We start from the raw sequence: 21057 nt of genomic DNA on the forward strand, positions 1-21057 counted from the left end.
GCCGGCCCATGAATCGTTTGGTTTGGAGTGCACGGCCGCAAAAACTCCGCATCGCCCAGGGCTAGGTGGAAAGCCTGGAATTGCTCTCGATCATCGACCGAACATTCGTTACAGTGCCATCCCTCAATCGCCGTCCGTCATGTCTCCAGTGATTGGCGCATTGTCATCTAGACCAGAAGGATGGATGCGAGGCGTTGATGCATCGCCGGCGCTGTGATTTCGGCATCCGAGCCTTACGTGATTCAGATGGCATTTCGAGGCTACACTTGGCAGTACGGAGTTCTGTACTTTGGGATTCCTCGAAAAGCCATTTTGCTTTGCCGAATTTGCACCATTTTGTCTCCAATTGCCCGAACTGTGACAACTCTGCCACTGCTGCATTTCAGTGTTGCGCCTAAACGCCTAAACTCTGCCCTTCCAGGATGGCATGCCCTGGCTAAGGTGAATGCCTGGCTTGCCTGGGTCTGAGGCAAAAGGATACAGTGCCACGGACCACGAGACTTTGCTGCACGCCCACTCTTTTCCCATGCACAAGAAACCAACATCTGATATCGCTCGCTGACTCAACAGGGGGACGCCAATATCAATCGCTTAGCGAGCCAATCACGACAGTATGACGTTGGAGAAACCCACCCTTACGTCCCAGATCGGTTCAAGGGCGAGGTTCATCCCTGCTTGCGGGGGCGGGCGCCGGACGGGCGACTCAGTTTTAGCATTTTCTGATGGTTTTTTTTTTTTCTCCTTTGTTCTTTCCTCAGATGACCTGCACGAAATTTGACGACCACCACGGCTTAGTCATCCGTCAACTCCTGATATCACGACTGATTATCACCAGAATGATACCTTCACAAAATGTAGTTTAAGTCGAGCTCACAGCGCGTACCTTTCTCAGAAAGCAAATCTTAGATCATGGCTCGTTGAGAAAGTAGAGGATGGCAAGCAGGAATCATGACGAACTTGCGCGAGCCTCGAGTCTTGAGCACGACGATAACGTGAAAGAAGATGGATGAATGACATGGCGGTCACTACGCACGCTTATCTGTGACCTTAAAGACTGGTTTTGAAGAGGATGCCATGATCTCGGCAGCTTTGACAGAATAGGTTGGATCTTGTTTCTACATCACCAACATGATTTTATCAAGATGGTCAAACAAGTCCCGCCACAATTGTCTGTCTAGTACCTTCCATGCAAACTTATTGAGGATTATTTGAGAGGCTTTCATCTGCGACTCCATCAATAATGACCAATGATTTCACGAAATAACGTGGATCACGGGTGAATATCAAGTTGGAGGTGACGATGACATCTACAGTAGACCCGCCCTTTATCTCTTAGATAGATTCTATTTAACCACTCATATAATCATAGAAAGATTCTATAGAGATACTGCTCCCGACACTGTTTAGAAATCGCACAGAAACCATGCAGAAGTTATAACATACGCGGGCAAGAAAGAAAAGAAAGTTCCCCTGAAGCTATCTTGAGTATCAGTAACTACTACCTATGCGGTTGGGGGTTTCAACAGTGCTCCAAAAGTATGTACCCTTAATGCCCTTAGGCATCATAGGTATCTACCAGAACAGGTAGGAGCCACATCAGTATATGTGCTAAGTAAAACTTGCAAACACTACTCCTTCTTCCCTCTATTTTTCTTATTCAGAATAGACCCACTCTATACTCAACATCAGTATATGTGCTAAGTAAAACTTGCAAACACTACTCCTTCTTCCCTCTATTTTTCTTATTCAGAATAGACCCACTCTATACTCACATGATTACTCTAAACACTTGAATAGAAGAGAACTAGAATAGATATTTAGAAATATCATAATTTTGAACGAAAATACTAACCCTTAGGCCTATTCTAAAATCTATATATAGTTAGTTCATTATACGGGCAGTAGGATGCATATACAACATAGTCCATTGATGGAGTAGTGGCAAGGACCACTTTTGAAACCCCCAGCGGGTAGGTAGTCGGAAAGGACTGCTAAGCATCAGTATTCAAAGAAACTGATTATACTTCCCTCGGTTGAGCATCATAATTATGCTCATAAAACCACCTCTTCTCTGCATCTAAGACAAAGTAAGGCGTAATCCGAATGAAATTGCTATTATCCATAGGTCAGATCGATAAGATCAGGCTGACAGTGATTTTCGCATACCCAAACAATTCAAGTCTCTGCCTGAAGATACCGGACCAGTCTGCTTGTTCTCCCTTTCAGTGCCCAATGCCCCTTTATCAAGGATTTAGATTCAGATCATTACTGGAACTGGAGCGGACAATTGGATATCAATATGAATTTCATACGCAAACTAGAGTTCAAAGTTAAGAGACAATGCAATATTGGGATATAGTCAATCATGATGGCTGACGGTGTGCCTGGGAATGGAGAATAGCATGCTGGAAATACACCTGACATTGGCCATTTGTCAAATCTCGTCGTCTCGAGCGAAATTGCTCACGGGAAACCACATACACACAAATCTACAATTGCTTGTTGCCTGTGAGGTTGGCCGGATGCCGTCCTACATTCAACAACTTCCGCAGCACATAGCCTGAAGAGCCATAATTCATAGTGGGCTTGCACCTTAAAGCTCACAATCTGGACCTATCCTCACGGGGTTCTCTTGAAAACGGGTGTTACGTCCATTTAATTAGGGTGGCTCGTTTTAACAGCACGTCCGGAATCGTACACGATGGCACGAATAACCTACTGGCTCATATCGAGACGATTGATGTTCTCTGTACTCAGTCGCCTGAGTCTATATCAAGCTTTCAGAAAGCTGGGCCGTGTTTCTTGTGCAGTTTACGTTCCTTGGGCTTGTGGTCCGAGACTGAACAACTCATATCTACAAGAAACTGCTTCGCTCAAGACATCATTTGCTCCATTGCAACGGAGAGCGAGATTCGGTTCTGGAGAGACTGTCGGGATTGCTATTCCATCGAACGTTTACTCTTCGAGCTGCCTCATCTGCTTCTGACCGTACCTTGAGCCTCTTTCCAAGCTCAAAAAAGCAATAGCCACAGACGAGAATCACCACTATACTCCCAAGCGACATGCCTGCCAGATATGGCCCTGAGGTTTGCGGACTAGGTGGACAACCTCTCTTTTTCCTCAAGAGGTTCCTTTACAGCTCTGAGGTGGAGCGGGCATATGGAGCCTAGTTTGCTGCGAAGGCAGTGATCTTCTGCTTCGTAAGGGGGACATATATTAACCCTGTACGTCTACGAAAGTGGGATCATTATTGTCAGGCCAACATCCCCTCAAGATATTTCCCACCCCTTATTCTAGAGTCCAAGGGGCTCTTCTCTTGAAAACCAGAAAGATTCAGGGGACATCACCAAGATCAGCCATTCTCATTGCAAAATTCTTATGCATATCTCTTTCTATCGATGAGATGGTGTCACGGTTCAACTCGGAGAGATGACTACTAGAGCATCGTATTCTAGCAATGATTCAGTACGAAACCACTTGAGTATCGTCGGACTTTCGACTCTGGATTCTCACTTTCTCTCTCTCTCTCTCTCTAGTCAGACCAGAAATATCATGCCCTGTAGCTCGCTCGCTCCACGTAGTACGAAATCAAGCATACATACTGACAACAATGGCACATTCTCTTTAGTTTTGACACGGTGAGGTTTCGCTCAGAGCTTCACAACATTGCTAGCTAGTCATGTAGTCGATGAGGGAGAGCGTAAACCACCTCAAAGCTCTTACTGAAATGAGCACGATTCCTGGCATACTCGCACAGTTCCGGTTTCGCGGGAGTGCAGAACCAGCATCGACCAAGTCTGTAGACTGCGGAGACATCAAAGTAGACTTACAAGACTGACCTCGGACACGACAATTTGATCTCGTTATTCGACCTGTAATGGTGGTTCAAGACCGATGTGGTCTCACAAACAGTAAGACTGAGATATAATCTGGCTACGGGTTGAGCAGGTTTCTTGTAGATCACATTCAATCGAACCACATCTATATGCAATGCGGAAGCACGCAAAGAGCTCATAGGTAAGACATAATCCGATTTCAATTTCATGGTATAGACATCTGCAACTATTCCGCTAGAGCCAAGTCGGATAACGAGAATATCGCAGCTACTAAGGTCTCGGCGTGGTTGCTCTCGGGCCAGATTGGCAATCTAGGCCATGCCATGGAAAACAGGACTCTGAGCTACCCGACCCCTTTGTTGCCCGTCAGGCCCATGTTTGCAGCCGCAGCTCTCGGGAGCTGGTCGCGCTGTCTTAGATGGTGGCGTCAGAGTCTACCGGTGTCGCAGATCCCCAGACCGTCACCAGCCTCGCGCCAGCTCAGTGTCTGACCTTTTTCTCGAGCCAAACATGCCGAGCAACGATTCTGGATTATCCGCGTTCATGCACCGCCCGAAGCTATTTGCATCCGGCCATGTGCATCGCGTTGGGCGTAGTCTGGGTGGTCGACTTTCCCGAACCAACCTCAACGGTGCGTTCCAGCACTGTCAGGGTGGGTTTCCCGAACGTTGGACTTTAGCCAGAATGCAGCGAATGTGAAAGCTGTAAGCCAGCGGAGATGTACAACCCTCCAAGTCTTCCATTGAGCTTGCAAAATTGTGCAAACGTATTTGCAGGCAGAATCGCTTCTAGAGCAACCCTCGGAGCCCCAAGGAATGCTCTCGACATCCCGAATCGACAGTAGCCGAGCTGTGAAAACAATTCGATAGTACCGCAAATGTAGAACTCCACTAGTATGACGACAATGCGAAAAATTCGACACTGGCCGTCTGATTTGTAGAGACCCAGGCTGACTCGCAGCATTTGGGAAAAACAGGCTTTGCGGGCCGAAAGGATGCTATCTCGCAGATGGATCTTGCAGATCCGTGTTTGACAGAGAGACCCACGTGGATCTTATCAGGTCTTCGTTCGCCTCTTCTTCACTTTCAAAAGAGCCTCGACTTCTTTCGCACCCCTTTCCCGTAGTGACAACTCTTTCATCATATCGACCCACTGAATGTGGCCCCCACATTGTGGGCAACGGCCCTGAATAGGGACGACCACTTCTCGATCCTCTTCATGGTGGAGCATATGGCGACTCCAGCATGAAAGATGCCCAACAGCCTCACAGGGCTCGTTTGGACACACGGCGTGTAATCCCTGACCGTGAGGTAGTGCCTCTTTGCAGACCACACAGCTGCCCTCTCTTTCAAAGGCAATGATGGACTGTGCTTTTTCAACGTATGGCTTCATGTGCGTGTAGTCCACAGGCAAGGCATGGATGCCCCAAGCGACGTCGTCTGAAGATGCGGCGGGGTCGGGGCCGAAGTCGGTGACTATGTTGAGGGTGTTTCGCAGAGGCTCGGTTGACTTGGCAGAGGAGGAAACCCATGCTTTGTGTACATCCTTTGCAAAGAAGTGTAGTGTAAGCGGCCACCGACGGAAGCTCGGTACTCCTAGCAGGAGCTGTAGATTGGACAATATCGAGGAGAGGCTAGCACGAGGTCGGCGGGGACGTCCATTCTTCTTCACTCCGTTTGAGACGGTGATGCGAGACGTGGAGGGTATATGCAGAGACAAATGCGGGTTCGTCAGCGCCCATCTGTTGATTTTTGTCAGCGTATGGTTGAGAAGTTGATGTTGATACAGAATGTGATATCAAATCGAATCGAAATGGTGCACTATGCAAAATCTAGACATGCAGGACAACCTGAGCACGTGCAAGCTAGGGGGGTGGGAAGGAGGAGCGGGGAAACATCATCTGAAGCAGAGCACCTTGCTTGAGAGCATGCTTGGAAGCATGATAAGAGGGAAACAGCCTCAAGGTCAAGGTGAATCGTGAACGGGACGGAGATCATACTCAAACTTTAGAGCAGCAACCATGCCCGGGAAGCCGGATACCAGCCCCACCATCTCCCAGGGCCGTAGGCTTAGGCGGGAAGTGCGAGCAGCGCCGCCGCGGGCCTCGCCATTGTGCTGCTTCAGACGGCGCGGGGGGTTGGGCGTCGAGCCGATGTAGAGAGACGCGTGGCGTACGGTGGAACGGAGGATGTACACCGTGTAGAGGGCGGGGATGGGCTTGGACTGGACGGGCATGACTCGGCAGGGGAGGGTAGACGAAGTCAGGACATGTTGTTGTGCGACGTGTTTTGGGATGGAGGGACGAGAGAGAGAGAGCGGTGCAGACTCGAGACTCAGTGCTTGTGCTGGCCGCCGGGCAGTCTAGACTCGTCTTTTGCTGATGGGCGCATACGTGGACTCGGGTTTGAGCGTGTGTCGGGGCGGTCGGGGTTGGGTCTGTGACTGAGTTTGTCCAGATGGGTGCAGGACCACAGGGTGAACACTGGAGAGAAACAGCGAAGAGTATGGGTGACAGGCCAGGCCAGGCCAGGCTTGGGCGATGCTTGAACGCCTGTGCTATTGTTGGTGAACTTTGGTGTCAGTTGTGGTGGTCCCGGGTGCGGCTGGCAATGCACGCGGGGCGATGGTACTGGACGGCGCCGCGGCGGCCAGGTGAGAGAGAGCGGTGTGCGAGGCGAGGCGAGTTGCGTTCCAGGTCTGGATTCGGATCCAAGGTTGGTTGAATTCTTGGAGGCTGACCGTGGAGAGCGATGTCGGCCGAGGGGTCGGAGACTCGGCTTACTGCAGGCTGTTGATTGAGAGCGTGGGAGAGGGCGTGGGAGCGTGGGATGGTCGCGGAGTTTGAGTAAAGTAAATCCCAAGTTTGGGGGGGAGACGGAATTTTTTTTGGCGTCAGGGTGACATTCGGCCAGGGACCGACAAATTGGATCTGGTCAGGTGAGAGCACCAGGTCGGGGGGGTTAAGAATGCGACGCAGGTCACGGTGAGACGAATTGACGTGGGTGGTGGGAGTGCAGCAGTAGCGGCAGCAGCCACAGGTTAGGTACTCCAGGTTAGAAGTTGCAGTGAAGCACCGTAGCACCGTAGGTAACACGAGGGTGCAGGGAAGTTGGAACAGAATGGGAGGGAGTGAGAGATGAAGGTGAGTCAAGAGATGGAAAGGGAATCGAGATGGCCACGGAGGAAACAAGCAATGTACAAGGAAAGTGTCAATAATTTGGGATCCAATATTGATTCACTTTGGAAATCTGGATCAAATCTGTGTCCAAATTGAATGGCTGACGGCTGCATTGAAAATAGAAATGTTCGGTCGCGAGTTGAGGAGAGGCTAGTCCTGTTTGGGACACGGGGAAGGCTGTGGCTGCTCACCTGTTCTCACCTTGGGGCCTCACCTCACCATCTTCACCTTGTTTTTTTTTTTTCAGTCCTGTTTTTCTTGTCGGGGGATGCCAGGATGGGAGGCTTGGACTTTCCATGGGAAGGCGTGGAGGGCCAGCCGGTGACGGGAGCAGGGGGTAAGACACCGGGGAAGCTGACCCCAAGTCTTCCGCCTCGTCGTTCCTTCCGGTTGGCAATTGGCGGTTGCACTTGCACCTGCGCTTGCCTGCACTTGTACCTCGCACCTGCACTTTTTCGCACTTTTTGCTCCTGCCTCCTACCTTCAGGGCCAGTGAGTGCCTGCTGTTCCTGACGATGCCTCCTGCCCTCCTGCCTTCAAAGGGAGGTACCTCCTGTCTCGTACCGTTCGTGCCTTCCCTCCCCCCCAGCTGAAGCATCGTCGCCCGGCTTCGTCCCTCGTCTTCCCCCGGCTACCGGACCCCCCACCCACCAAGGGCCCCAACATTCCCCCATGTTTTTCAATGTTAGATTCCCATGTCGCAACATTTCGTCCCGTGATGTGTACAAAAATGCCACCCTCGTCAGCTGTGTAGCTCGGGGGTTGAAGCTCTCCACGATGTACCTCGTACCTTACCTTACCACCTTACCACCTCACGCATAGCTTCCCCAGCTTCCCGCCAGCTTGGGGTCACGACACACCGACACCGACCGCGGAACTCAACCAATGCTGCACTCCGCAACCGCAATCGTGGACCTCCAAGCTCCCAAGCTTCCGTCTAATTAACCACCTGCATGCACTCAGCACTCAGAACCCTTCCAAGCGGATGCGTGCCTGACGATGCCGGTTTCAACACGAGCAAACCCCCTCCATACCGCTATTTACTTGTTATTACTCACAAAACCACCAATCTTCTGTCTTGGCACGCCTAGCTACGTGGCTACCAAGTATCACTCGAGAGACCAAATGCTTCACTCAGATTGCCAAGGTGTTCGAATGAAATGGGAATTGAGACGAATCAAGGGCACGGGACCTCACTGATGCTGACAAGAGCATAGATCATCTGCCATTACGAAGAGTTACGCATCCTACGTTGATTACCGAGCCACATGCGTACACTGCGGATTTCAGGCATTCCCATATTCATCAGAACCTCGATGGCTGTGCCAATTAGTACCAAGCACAGCACTCGGTCATACCAAGAGCTGCGTCAGTGCAGTGACACAGCTTGTGCGACAGGAGAGAAATCGAGCAATTGATTGACCGACCTGCGACTGTCGGCTGCAGTTGTGCAGCTCCAGAGGAGGTCAATGAGCTACTGTACGCACCCCAGACGCCCGAGCAAAGATCCCCCTCTTCAACGAAAAGCAAAAGGCCCAGAAAATGATGTGACCGGATGCACCGATGGAGGCTTCCAGAGACACGGACTGAAGCACTGGAGCTGGCACTAGAGCCGTACGGAGACAAACTACGTACGGAGTATCCTGTTCAGTCGTTCCCAGCGCACATCAGTTCGCCTCCTGCCCTACGACTGGAGACACAATCGCCGCTCAATCCGCATCCGCCGTCACGAACCCACAGAATGCCCACGGATTGGCGTCTTCGATTGGCACACAATGCCCGTGGCACGCGTGGGTTGACGCTGGTCCCTTTGCTCTCGCTGATCTGATGAGGTCTGCCACGTTCGCCTGTTTCCGACTCGGGAGCGAGCAGCAGTAATACACAGTTACACAGTGTGCTGGATCACCAATACAATTCCCCTCACCCCACGTTTTCGACTGTGCCCTCGAGAATCATGACCGGGTTTCCGAGACACAACGCGCGAGTGTACCTAGAGGCTAGACTACAGCAGCAGCCAAGCATTGAAGCATCCAAGCCAGCAAGCTCACTGCTTCGAAGCTATGAGAGCCGAACAAACAGCCACCAAACAACACTTGCCAGCTTGTTTCCCTGGCAAAAGCCCATCGACTGCATGGCCAGAAAGCTAACAGCTTCCTCAACTGACTGGCGTAACGCTTGCGGCTTCTCGGCTTTGGGCCTGCCGACCACGGCGTTGGAGGCGTTGGGATGGCTTGGGTAGTGGAATACGGGCTACGGCGTGCGGCGTGCGGCGTGCGGCTTGCTACCCACACCTCATCTCTGACTTTGGAAGTTAATCAGTCAACAACCCACTCTCTGACACTTCAGATCACCCACCTATTCGCACCGTTAAGCCAGTCAGCCTGCAGTTGGTGTGCAGCACCGCAGCACATCATTGTGGCAGTTGATAGCCGAACCCGATTGATTGAGAGACGACGCGGCAGCAAAGGAAGCACCAGACAAGCACACAACCCTTCGAACGGGCCATTATCTGCATTTGCGTGACAATAGAGGCCGGATGCTCTCCAAGCTCCGTGTGCGCCGAAGACGTCTGGTCATGCCGGAATACCACCAGGCCACCTGGGCAGGCAACGGATGCAGACATAAGTATCCGGCCCTTCGGTGGCAGCGACATGCCAGCCAACCAATTCACCACCTGGACTCACCGATGGTCACTGAGGGTGTCCTCGTGGATTGCAAAGAAAGCCAGCAGGGGCCAGTCAGCACTCGCAACCTAGAGGGTGTGGGCGCGTACCTGGGCCGGAGGAGGGGACCCCTATAATGGGATTTGGGAGCGCCTCCAAATACGGTCCATCCTTGCCGATCCCTAGGCCAAGGGATCCAAGGTCAATCATGGAGCACACTGGATCTGACTGGAGAAGGACTGTCACCATCGCTGTTCGAGACGCCAAAAATTCCCTGTCCTCGACCTGCTGCCAGAAGCCGCACGCAGATGACCTTCCCTCCTGGGCTACCCCCAGTCTCTGTTGGTCTCTGTCGATTGCTGGGCACACAGAACAGGCTGGGTCTAGGTATGGTCTTGTCTATCTAGAAGCTGTCGACGCGCCGTGAGGGAACGACTTAGGACCAGGAGTGATCTAGACCGCAGTCTACTGTCCACGGCCGCTGCACGCTCTATGGCGATAGACCGACAGACCGATAGGCCACCCTCCACCAGCATTCAGTACCGTAGTGTACACAGTCCGGCCCCCCTCAACCATGCACGTTTACCCTAGGAGAGGAGACGACCCGTGGGGGTGGATGAAGCAGGCGGCAGGCGGATAAGGTGAGTGTGCCGTCGCACTAAGAAAAATCTTTTTTTCCTTCCATGAAATGGTGGGTGGAGGTGCCGTGATTATTCTGGACCCGGGTGACTGTTCCCCCCCTGGCTCACTGAAAGTTGAAACTAGGAATAGTTGGAGCGAACTCATTTGCCTCACCGCCGCCGCGCTCGACCCGTGGCACGCATAGCTAGCTTTGTTACCGGATAGTAAGAGTTGAAGTAAGGTGAGCGTGGTGAGATGGTGGCAGCTGCTAAAGTCCTATTTCCAGCCCTCGATGCCCTCGATGCCCAGCCGGCACCTTCACCTGTCCGTCCGTCTGTGTGCGATCTGAGCGAGAGGAGTCAAGAGTCAAGACTAAGACTATAGAGAGACGTATCTTTTCTATTTTCCTGCGAGACTGTCCCTCGTCTCGTCTTGTCAAACACCATCTGAGATGAATTTCTACTTAAAAATACTGTGTTCGAATAGTGAACACGAATATCAGTACGTACCTTGCCACCCCTGCTGCTCGCTGCCAAGTCCGGCTCGCACATCCCGCTGCAATCAGAAGTCTGGACTCTTTTCGTCTTTGCTTCCCTTTCCACTCACTGGAACGGTTTGGGAGAAAGCCGCTGAAGGGACTTGGGTGATCCGAGTGCCACACACACACACACCGAGAAAGACGAGAGAGAACGAGAGAGGAACAGTGTGACAGTGACAGGCACACAGGTTACCAGTGAGAGAGAGTCGGAGATAAAAGTGCCAATTACTGCTAATAAGCTTGCTTCCCAGGGGTGGTGATACCTCACCTTACTGTGTACACTAGGTATGCAGAGTGGAGGGGGTCCCGGTCTTCTCGCATCTACACGCCCCCACCACTTCCATCATACACCACCCACTTCTCCCACGCCACGCCACGCCCCCTGCCCTGCGGTCTGCGGCTTGCCCTTGAGGAGGTTGTCTTGGCTTTTTATCCCAAGGTACCGCCTGAAAGTACCCGACTGTCCGTTAAAGAAGCGTTGCTCCTCCGACTCAGCTTGCTTCGATTCTGTCACTCTCACTCCGACAACCAACTCAACCTACTTCGACATCGATTCGAGACCATCGATTACGCCCATCTTAGACACCTCAACCGGCTTTTGTCTAGACAAGAATTCCACCCTGATGACTGGAATCTCGTGCTAGACGCTTTCTCCACAACCTTCGATCGGGCATATATCACCTAATGACCATTATCGACCTGGTTCTTCTTCGACAGCCTCTGCAAGCTGTCACATAAAGAAGTCAACTTCGACGACGCGAAACCGCCGAAGACTATCTTATCGCAGCAACTCTTGGACAGAGATCCATTCTCTCAATCCACATACACACACCAACACAATGATTCCCAGAGGTCTCACTTCCGCCTTCGGGACCCCGTCCCTCGAGATCGGCCAGATCCTGCTCGGCAATGCCAGCCGATACACCATCCAGAAGAAGATCCGTGAGGGTGTTTGGATTGCAACGTAAGCTTACCACAATCAATCATGGTTCAGAGAGAAGCATTATACTAACAACATCAACAGTAACCCCATGGGCAACAAGTCCATCGTCAAGGGTGTTCAGGGTATCTCCGGAGCCCAGAACGAGCACAACGTCCTCCGCAAGTTCCAGGGTAACCCTTTCCTCCGCCCCGTTATCGACGAGATCCAGCAAGATGCCCCGATGATTGTGCTCCAGCACATGGACGACCATCTTTTGAACGCTACTATCAAGAAGCCCTTGACCAACCGCGAAATCCGCTTCGTTGCCCGCGCTGTTCTTCGCGGCCTCTCCACTCTCCACAAGGATGGCTACGTTCACACCGATATCAAGCCAGACAACATTCTCGTCAACTACGCCTCGGCTTCTGAAGCCGACCCCGATCTTCGCTTCTCCGACGTTCAGATCGGTGATCTTGGGGCTTCCTACTCCGTTGACTCTGACGTCGCCACCAAGGGTTTTCTCATCGGCGCTCCCATTTGGACCAGCCCTGAAGTGCTCATGGAGGTTCCCTGGGGAACTGCCAGTGATATCTGGGCCTTTGGCTCCATGATGATTGCTCTTCTCCACGGCGGCGACTACAACCCCTTCCGCCCTACCAACGCTCGCTACCACGACCGCAGCTACATCTTTGAGGTCCTTCGCCAGCAGTCTCGACGCTTCGGTGCCATCCCCGAAACCTACCTTGAGCGGGCGCGTCCCGGCAAGGCCATGGCCGCCAAGGCACTGACTGTCGGCCGCAAGGTTGAGCCTCTCGACTTCCGCACCGCTTCTCACTTCATCAACCGCATCATGCGCATGGACGCCGCCGAGCGCCCTACTGCCGACCAGCTCCTCGAGGAGATGTCTGGTCTCTTCGAGGACTAAATCCCAAGACCCTCGACGGCCATTCATGATTATTGGAGACGAATGAAAGACATCCTCACAAGGGATAAACAGCGATTTGTTTTTTTGTGTACCGACAAACGGACACCAGCATTATACACACCAGGGGAAGAATTATAGGACAGAACTTAATGAGGATGAAAAGCGGCGGAAGCCATTGAGCTCCATTTCCTTTGTGTATTTGGGACACCTGGATACTACAGGCGAGGTTTTTTGTCATTTTCAGCAGCGGCATTTGGATATCGCCTGAACGGAATTACTCGGGGATTTGGGTCACACGGTCAACATGGAAAAAAGATCGCAAAGGGAAGACAAAAAAGTTACACAGGGCAACTAGGGGACAGCGAATGTTTTCGGAGCGATCAAAAGAAACCACCCAGGCGGTACTGTACAAAGAGATAGATGCCTTAGAATGGGCCATACTACATAGACTAACAACCCATACATACAGTGGCCTCCAAAGATGGCTCACTTTGAAACCATACCCACATCCTCCGCTTTCATCAGTGATTCTCTGGCATATATCACTTGACACTCAGCTCAGTCGATAGGTCTGCGACAGTCTGAGGAGGACACTTCAAGCTGCAAGCATAGCATTGCCTGTAAGATAGCTTTCCGGCGTGAGGTCTGAAGATAATATTTAGCATACCATGATACGCAGATTCTGCAAGTTCCAAGTCGATGGATACAACCATCTCTAGCAAGCAAGACTCTAGTTCCGCTGATATGGGGATATTTGGACGTATCGACGTTTGTTGCGCACATGTCTCGAGGGGTTTGCCAAAACAAGACTCAGGCCGCCATCAAGAATCGTTATTCATGAGGTTCCTCCGAGATATCATTTCTATGGCTGTCATCGCCGCGATATCATTATTTCTCATCCAAGTAAACCTCGATGTGCGTCTTTTTGATTTCTACATTTTACAATCTCCGTAACGCGTCTTGGATAGCGCGTCTCCATGTCCTTTAGAATACTTGTACACCACGCCAGACCATCTGATCTCCTTGACCCCTTTTACTCCCTTCTCCAGAGACCCCATATCTACAAAAGACCCTGTTTCTGCAAATCGTAGTACACCTTCTCAGGCATGACATTTCCTTCGGCGTCCTCCATCTGCACCACGCTCCCCTCGTCAACCTTGGTCTTCTTGGCCTCCCGCTGGATCTTGTCCCACAGATTCACCGCCTCCTCGATGCTCGTGATATCACGGAACAGACTGGTATTCGTAATACCGAGACACCGCAACCCGTGAACGTGCCGCGCCTCGTTGAAGTGCTTGTCAAACGCCCGCCGACCCATGTAGACAAAGTTGCCGCAAATCTCGCAGGGGAACTCGACGCCCAGCCCGTGCAGACGGTACAGCCAAAAGGGAATCGGCTTGCCGTCCCACGCGAGCGGCAGCTTGAGCGGGTTGTAAATCTTCTCCTCGCCGTCCTCGCCGTCGTCGTCATCGTCTTCGCCGTCCGCGCCGCCGCCGTTGTGGTGCGCCACGCCGCTGCCGGGCGCAGAGTACGACAGGTTCATTATGTTTTCCAGTTCCTGCTGGCGCTCGCGCTCCGTCATGCCCTGTCTGCGCTCGACGTTCACGCGCGTGTCGCCGCGCTCCGTGCTCATTGCTGCCGCGAGGCGTTTGACGCGGTACTCGCGCTCCGCGATGGCCCGTTCCTTCAGCCTCGTTGCTGATACCTTGTTGGTGCTGCTGCCGATAGTTTCTTCCTCCCCTTCTTCCTCGCGGCGCGCTTTCCTCGCTTCGGCGGCCTTGATGTGCTTCCTGCCCGTCATGTGTGACTTGTAGACGTTTTCGTTCTTGAACTCCTTTTCGCAGTCGTCACACCAGATGGCGTCTGCTGAACTGGTCTCCCGTGCGGTGCCATTCGCGCCGCCGCCACTCGTCTCCTTTTGCCAGCCCGAGACCTCATCCTTTTCCCACGCCGCCTCAAAATCGCCGTCGAATCCCAGAAACACCTTGTCGAGATTCTCGAGCGGCCGCGTGCGCCGCATAAAGGACTCGAGGTACGACGCCAGCTCGCCGACGTATTTGAAGTACTGATCTGTCAGCTTGTCGCCGCGCTTGAGGCCGCCGTATCCGGGCGCGAAGTTGTCAAAGACCTCGAGGTACTGCAGGTACGACAGGCGCTTCACGTTGGGGAGGTTGAGGTAGGCCTCGTGGGAGGTGTGCAGGTCAAAGAAGCGGCCGAAGCCCTCCTCGCCGGTAAACAGGCGGTCGACAATGTAGGGCATGACGTCGCCGTCGTCGGGCTTCTTGACGCGGTACCGCACCTCCGAGTTCTCGGCCTGTTCGTTTGGGTATTTGGCGTGGTGCTCGCGCGCCGTCTTGAGCTGGCTGTAGAACTCGTCAAAGGGGTCGCCGGTGCCGATGGTCTGAATCTCGCGGCTGCGCGAGCCGTCAGCGTCGCGGTAAATATCGAGGAGCTTGACGGACTGGGATTGGATCTGGTCGAGGAGCTGGCCGATTTCGTGGTCGCGGTTCAGGCGGTCGCGGATGTGTTTTGGTTCTTCGCTGATGCGGTCTGCGATGCCCTGCTCGAGGCGCTCGAGGTCCTCGTGGAGGTAGCGCTGCTCTTCGATTACGCCCATTGTATCGTCGTTCGCCGCCGTCGCGCGCGGTGAATGTCCAAGGTGGGAAGAGGGCTGAGCTGGGCTGGACTGTAGCCGCTTTCGGGGTCAGGGTAGAGGCTGAGAAGACAAGGCTCTATAAAAATCGGGATTGCAGCCTTTCTGGAAGCACGTTTGCTGGTGAGCGGTCCACCGAATAAGGTCGCGTTAGCTTTGGGTTTTTTTGCGATGGCAAGCTGCTCAGGCAGTCAACACACTGTGAAAACAATGGCTACCCTGTGGTAAAGCTGGCTGAGATTTCTACAGTCTCGGCGGATGAGATCTTCCGTGCCGGCTGTGGCAGTGGACGGAAGACAGGCTTTCAGCGCTAGGTACAGCCAGTGGCCACTGACATGCAGTCGCGCTGTAGAAGCTTCAGCGCGCCCCTCTAAAATTTCCATCGATCTGCTTGCACCGTTCGCCTGCAAATCATCCACCACCACACACATCATCGCGACACATTGTCTAAGCAGCACCATCACTCGCCACACTACCGGATTAAAACCATCATCATGGCGGAAGGAAGCGGAATCGATCGCAAGGCGGAGGAAAGGATGGAGTTTTCAACCTCCAAGGAAGTGACGGTCCACCCGACCTTTGAGTCCATGTCTCTCAAGGGTAAGGCTGCCCGATTCAATCATTGCACTCGATGCCATTGAACCGGCGCATACTGACATCCCGTCTCCAGAAAACCTCCTTCGCGGCATCTACGCTTATGGCTACGAATCCCCCTCGGCCGTGCAGTCCCGCGCTATTGTCCAGGTCTGCAAGGGTCGCGACACCATCGCCCAGGCCCAGTCCGGTACGGGTAAGACGGCCACCTTCTCGATCAGCATGCTCCAGGTTATCGACACGGCGGTGCGCGAGACCCAGGCCCTCGTCCTCTCCCCGACCCGCGAACTTGCGACCCAAATTCAGTCCGTCGTCATGGCTCTCGGCGACTACATGAACGTCCAGTGCCACGCCTGCATCGGTGGCACCAACGTGGGCGAGGATATCCGCAAGCTCGACTACGGCCAGCACATCGTCTCCGGCACCCCTGGCCGTGTCGCCGATATGATCCGTCGCCGTCATCTCCGTACACGTCACATCAAGATGCTCGTTCTCGACGAAGCCGACGAGCTCCTCAACCGCGGATTCCGCGAGCAGATCTACGACGTCTACCGATACCTGCCCCCCGCGACACAGGTCGTCGTCGTCAGCGCTACCCTCCCGTACGATGTCCTCGACATGACGACCAAGTTCATGACCGATCCCGTTCGTATCCTGGTCAAGCGTGACGAGTTGACACTCGAAGGATTGAAGCAGTACTTCATCGCCGTCGAAAAGGAGGACTGGAAGTTTGATACCCTTTGCGATCTTTACGACACCCTGACCATCACCCAGGCCGTCATTTTCTGCAACACCCGCAGAAAGGTCGACTGGTTGACGGACAAGATGCGCGAGGCCAACTTCACCGTCAGCAGTATGCACGGCGACATGCCGCAAAAGGAGCGCGACAGCATTATGCAGGACTTCCGCCAGGGTAACAGCCGTGTGCTCATCTCTACCGACGTGTGGGCGCGTGGTATCGACGTGCAGCAAGTCAGTTTGGTCATCAACTACGACCTGCCGAGTAACCGTGAGAACTACATCCACCGTATCGGTCGCAGTGGTCGCTTTGGACGTAAGGGTGTTGCCATCAACTTCGTTACTAGCGAGGATGTGCGTATTCTGCGCGACATTGAGTGTGAGTATTTGTCTCTGAGCCTCAAGTGTTGAGATACTGATTAAGAGGATAGTGTACTACTCTACCCAGATCGACGAGATGCCCATGAACGTGGCCGATCTCATCTCCTAAGCAAATGGTTGTTAGGAGACCAAAAATGCTCAAATCCTGTGCCAGCAGACGGCAAGGATAATCCAATGAGGCAGACGAAAAGGTCGTCATGCCAATGAGACTGTGGAGGAAGGGGGCTTGATTTGAAAGCAGGTGAGCAAGATACAGCCCCGTCTCGGAAGACTGTGCACGATTGACTTACACATCCCTCAAAGTGAAAATCTTAGATTGTCAGTCAATGAGAGGATTGCGGGCGAAGAAAGGCGTCACAAAACAAGGGAAGTGGATTGATGGCTTTGGGAAAATGTCATTATTCGTAGTACTATGAACAGCCGCGCTTTGCGCCGAATGGGTATACAACACATGATACCCTCCCACGCATGTCTTTTTGCCGTTCCAACGCCATTTGCAAACATGTTAAACTGGTACTGCAGAACAGCTCAGTGGCTCTCTGTTGTTTGGTCGGCTGTGGTTGTGTGCTGGCGAATCTGAAAGTATTCGCTGCCAAAATGTCCTCCCCATCACTCCCCCATGAACGCCTTGCCATTTCCTTGTTATACATGTAATTCATTAAATCCGATTCTCGGGCATGGGAGCCGAGCTGAAGCGCATAGACCGCACGGTCTGAGCGTACCGCAGCATCGACCCGCGCGTCTTTGCGCCCTGCGGCGGCTGAAGCCTCGACTTCCTCACGAGCGTGGACGGCCACCGCAACGGCGCGCCGGCATCGACTTCCGCGAGCCGGAACTCGTCGCGGCTGCCTCGGCTGCCGCCCCGAATGCTGCTCCGCGCCGGCGGCTTCATCGTCGTCAACACGTCGACGTGCTCTTCATGCTCTGTCGCCTCTTCATAGGGGGAGAACTTGAGGTCGTCCAGGCTGGCAAAGGTGTCCCTCTGCGCGCGTGGGCGGTTCGATTTGGTGCCGATGGTTAGGGGACGCTGATAGTGCATCTCCGGGTCGCCGTGGGAGAAGTTCTTTTCCCACTCCTCGCGGCGGGCAGCGTCTGCTGCTGCTGCCGCGTAGGCGCTGTAGGAGCTATACATAATACCGCCGCCGGTGGTGTTGCCGCCGGTAGCAGAGGCCATGAAGCGGGGGAAGAGGCGGCAAAGTAGGGGTTTGAGGGTGGTGAGGCAGGCTGTCACGATGGCAGCGTGGACCTCGACGCAGGTCAGGTTTGCGATGCGGACGGCGGACCAGGTTACGTCCATTACTTGGAGGGGCGTCTCGTCCGTGTGGAAGAGGCGAACGAGGCGGACTATGGAGATTGCGCAGACAAGGAACGCGAGGCAGAAGACGATGTACAACCCTGTCTTCTGCCGGCGGGGGAGACGCATGGTGTGGATGACGGGCAGAGGTAGGAGGAAGATGAGAAAGTCAGTGGCGAGGTGGAGGCATGCGTTGCCCCAGAAGACGGAGATGGGATGGCAGTAGACGGGCGGGTTGAGAGGGTCGTAGTCCCAGGCGGAGTGGAGGGGCACGCAGGTGGTGAGGATGCTAGCGATGATCCAGGCGTGGGAGAGGACGACGACGCCGAGGAGGATCTTGCCGAGGAGACGGATGGAGTCGTAGGTGAGGATGCGGATGTAGAGGAGGAGGATGGAGATCTTGGTCAGGGTGAGGCTGACGGAGTAGAATAGGTTTGTGAAGATGCCTGCTTCGATGTAGGCGGCGAAGGAGGGATAGGAGTAGTAGAGATGTTGGCCAAGGCCAAAGTTGAGTTCTGTTGGTGTTAGTCTTAGTTTCAGTTCCTCTACTGACAGCATGTTCTACTTACGAGTGATCATGCCTCCACTGGTAGCGATGGCAAAGATGAGAGAGGCGAGGATGGTCCAGTCTTCCCACTTGACGGAGCGCAGGATCCTGGCGCGGGTGTAGAAGCGCATGGCAACAAAAGCGGTGGCCACGACGGCCGAGAGGACGGCCACGGGCACGACGGATGCGCCATTCCACTCGTTCGGGTCGGGTCTCGGGAGGATGAGCCAGGGCGGGATCGTGGTGTTTGCTGCTGCGGTTGTTGTCGCTGCTGCTGCTGCTGCTGAGGCAGAGGTAGAGGCTGAGTTGGAGACATAAGGGATGATGGAGCGGTCGACCAGGAAAGGGAGGTTGCCGGTGACCCGGGGCGGCATATTTGCGTTCAAGAGTGGTTTGCCGTAGGGGCTGGATTTGATGCGAGATGTGTTTGTTTATGAGTACATTGTTGGTTGGGTTGGTGAAGAGCGGTTCTGAGCGGCGTTTGATGAGATGTTTGTATGAGTTGAGAGAGATCGAGTGAGAGACGTAGATATTTCGAGGTGAGATGTTGGATTATTGCTGTGATATCGATTCGTACGCCACCGGTGGCTCGCACTTGGAGATAACCCGTCGACCAACGCGAGATCTAGCTCGTCATTGCTGATGTCGATATCGAGAAGAGATGTTGAGATTCAAAAGACGACAAAGGAAACGATCGAATTGTCTCAAGGGGGGAGACGAAATGGCGGGTCACTCGACCTTATACCAGCAGGGCCATCCAACCACCAACACCAAACAGCCCCTGTTGATCTCGACCAGGCCCCATGGAAGAGACGAGGCAGACTGAGAGTGAAGGGGGCCGGGGAGAGAGAGAGACAGACAGAGTGGGAGACAAGAAGTGGCCGCGATGTGGCCGCGCACCGGGCCAGGGGTTGATGAACCAGGGGTGGAGGAGTGGATCAGAATCTGTGACGGGCGACAGACGCAGGAACCCATGTCCTTTCTTTCTTTCTCACTGTGAGAGCACTCCCCGTTGGTGGCCGCATTCTGGTCTCTGCGGCCTTGGAAGCCGCCGGCAGCCCCAGATTTTCGGGAGAGTGTCCCGCTGGACGGGGGTGGAGGAGGGACAAAGCATTGGTTGGATTTGGATAGCCGGGCCATGAACCAATATGACCGCGGCTGAAGTGGTTGCAGGCGCCGGACGGTGGAGAGAGCACACCAGGGTACGGAGATTTTGCGTATGATGACTGGTCACTGGCCACTTCTCTCAAGGATGTTTGGCAGGGGGCTGTAATGATGGGTGCCGGTTTGGTTACATGTTTGTGGTCGTGGTGTCATGTCCGGGCCGTGATCATTCATGAGGGCAGCAGATCTTTCAGTCTGGACTAGTCTGTATTGATGCGAGCGATTGGTGCGTTGAGTGAAGCGGTGACTGATGAGGAGGCCTGAAGGATGTTCTCGCCCTTCCCATATTGGAGGACTGAGTATGAGCATCGCCGAGAGTCGTTGGGCGGGTATATGTGCCGAGGTGATCGCACGGATACCACCGGTATTTTTTCTCATTTTCTTCCCATTTGCGGACAAACTCAAGCACCGTCAATGATTCCAAAAGGACTAATTCGTAGACCGGAAAGATTAGATATTCTCACCGACGGGCCATGAAGTTGGGACGCGTCAGACGGGCGGCAACGACAACAACTTTGTTGTCGTCTATGGCGAGGGCCATCCTAGGAAAGACAGTGAAGATAGTTTCCCAGGCATTTGGGTCGAAGCCAAGACCGGATCAGCAGAGTTACGGTATTCGAGCCGGACAGTAGGTGTAAAGACTGTAGAGAAAAGTTACGGAGGACAGGTGTGAGACCACTCGGCCGGCCAGGAGCGGCCTCTCTGTAGGAGACTGTGCCTCTCGGACCATTTTTTGAGATGGGCCTAGGGATGATAATGGCCTTGCGTGGTGAGAGCGTTTCAGCTCCGGCTTGCGATCCACAGGGTCCGACATGGGGGAGGCATCAAAGAGGAGGGTATATAGAGTCGTCGGTTCAGTTGATCTTGTCTGTCCTACTTGTCTTGGGACTCTACTGGTACGCTCGGGTCGTCTGGCAGGCCTGAAATACATTAGACTTTGAGCCGCAGTGAGACGGGCACAGGTCAAGCAAGAGGACGTGGATGGTGTGCCGATGAGAGAGTG

At 53.6% G+C, this 21057-nt stretch overlaps 5 protein-coding genes across 5 annotated transcripts; 2 read left to right on the plus strand and 3 right to left on the minus strand.

Moving 5' to 3' along the window:
* Positions 1-4098: 4098 nt before the first annotated feature.
* HER10_EVM0001441 (GIY-YIG catalytic domain-containing protein) lies at positions 4099-7110 on the minus strand. Its single transcript, XM_035471187.1, has 2 exons — positions 5836-7110; positions 4099-5577 (listed from the first exon to the last, which is right to left on the minus strand). Exons 1-2 carry the CDS (start codon positions 6069-6071, stop codon positions 4893-4895), a joined length of 921 nt encoding a protein of 306 aa, XP_035332157.1. The 5' UTR covers positions 6072-7110; the 3' UTR covers positions 4099-4892.
* A 3314-nt stretch (positions 7111-10424) lies between these two features.
* HER10_EVM0004645 (serine/threonine protein kinase) lies at positions 10425-13184 on the plus strand. The gene is made up of 2 exons (XM_035474281.1): positions 10425-11800; positions 11861-13184. The coding sequence occupies exons 1-2, from the start codon at positions 11676-11678 to the stop codon at positions 12681-12683; spliced, it is 948 nt and encodes a 315-aa protein (XP_035332526.1). The 5' UTR covers positions 10425-11675; the 3' UTR covers positions 12684-13184.
* Positions 13185-13591: 407 nt separating this feature from the next.
* HER10_EVM0012814 (splicing factor 3a) lies at positions 13592-15437 on the minus strand. The gene has a single exon (XM_035482196.1). The coding sequence runs from the start codon at positions 15298-15300 to the stop codon at positions 13744-13746; it is 1557 nt and encodes a 518-aa protein (XP_035333554.1). The 5' UTR covers positions 15301-15437; the 3' UTR covers positions 13592-13743.
* A 49-nt stretch (positions 15438-15486) lies between these two features.
* HER10_EVM0004178 (ATP-dependent RNA helicase FAL1) lies at positions 15487-17291 on the plus strand. Its single transcript, XM_035473830.1, has 3 exons — positions 15487-15936; positions 16007-17047; positions 17100-17291. Exons 1-3 carry the CDS (start codon positions 15831-15833, stop codon positions 17156-17158), a joined length of 1206 nt encoding a protein of 401 aa, XP_035332471.1. The 5' UTR covers positions 15487-15830; the 3' UTR covers positions 17159-17291.
* Positions 17292-17580: 289 nt separating this feature from the next.
* On the minus strand, positions 17581-19806 carry HER10_EVM0006529 (uncharacterized protein). Its single transcript, XM_035476112.1, has 2 exons — positions 18913-19806; positions 17581-18858 (listed from the first exon to the last, which is right to left on the minus strand). Exons 1-2 carry the CDS (start codon positions 19262-19264, stop codon positions 17708-17710), a joined length of 1503 nt encoding a protein of 500 aa, XP_035332778.1. The 5' UTR covers positions 19265-19806; the 3' UTR covers positions 17581-17707.
* Positions 19807-21057: the final 1251 nt, after the last annotated feature.

Source organism: Colletotrichum scovillei (genome assembly GCF_011075155.1).
Source record: "Colletotrichum scovillei strain TJNH1 chromosome Unknown Contig00006, whole genome shotgun sequence".
In the NCBI taxonomy this organism is placed as follows: Eukaryota; Fungi; Ascomycota; class Sordariomycetes; order Glomerellales; family Glomerellaceae; genus Colletotrichum; species Colletotrichum scovillei.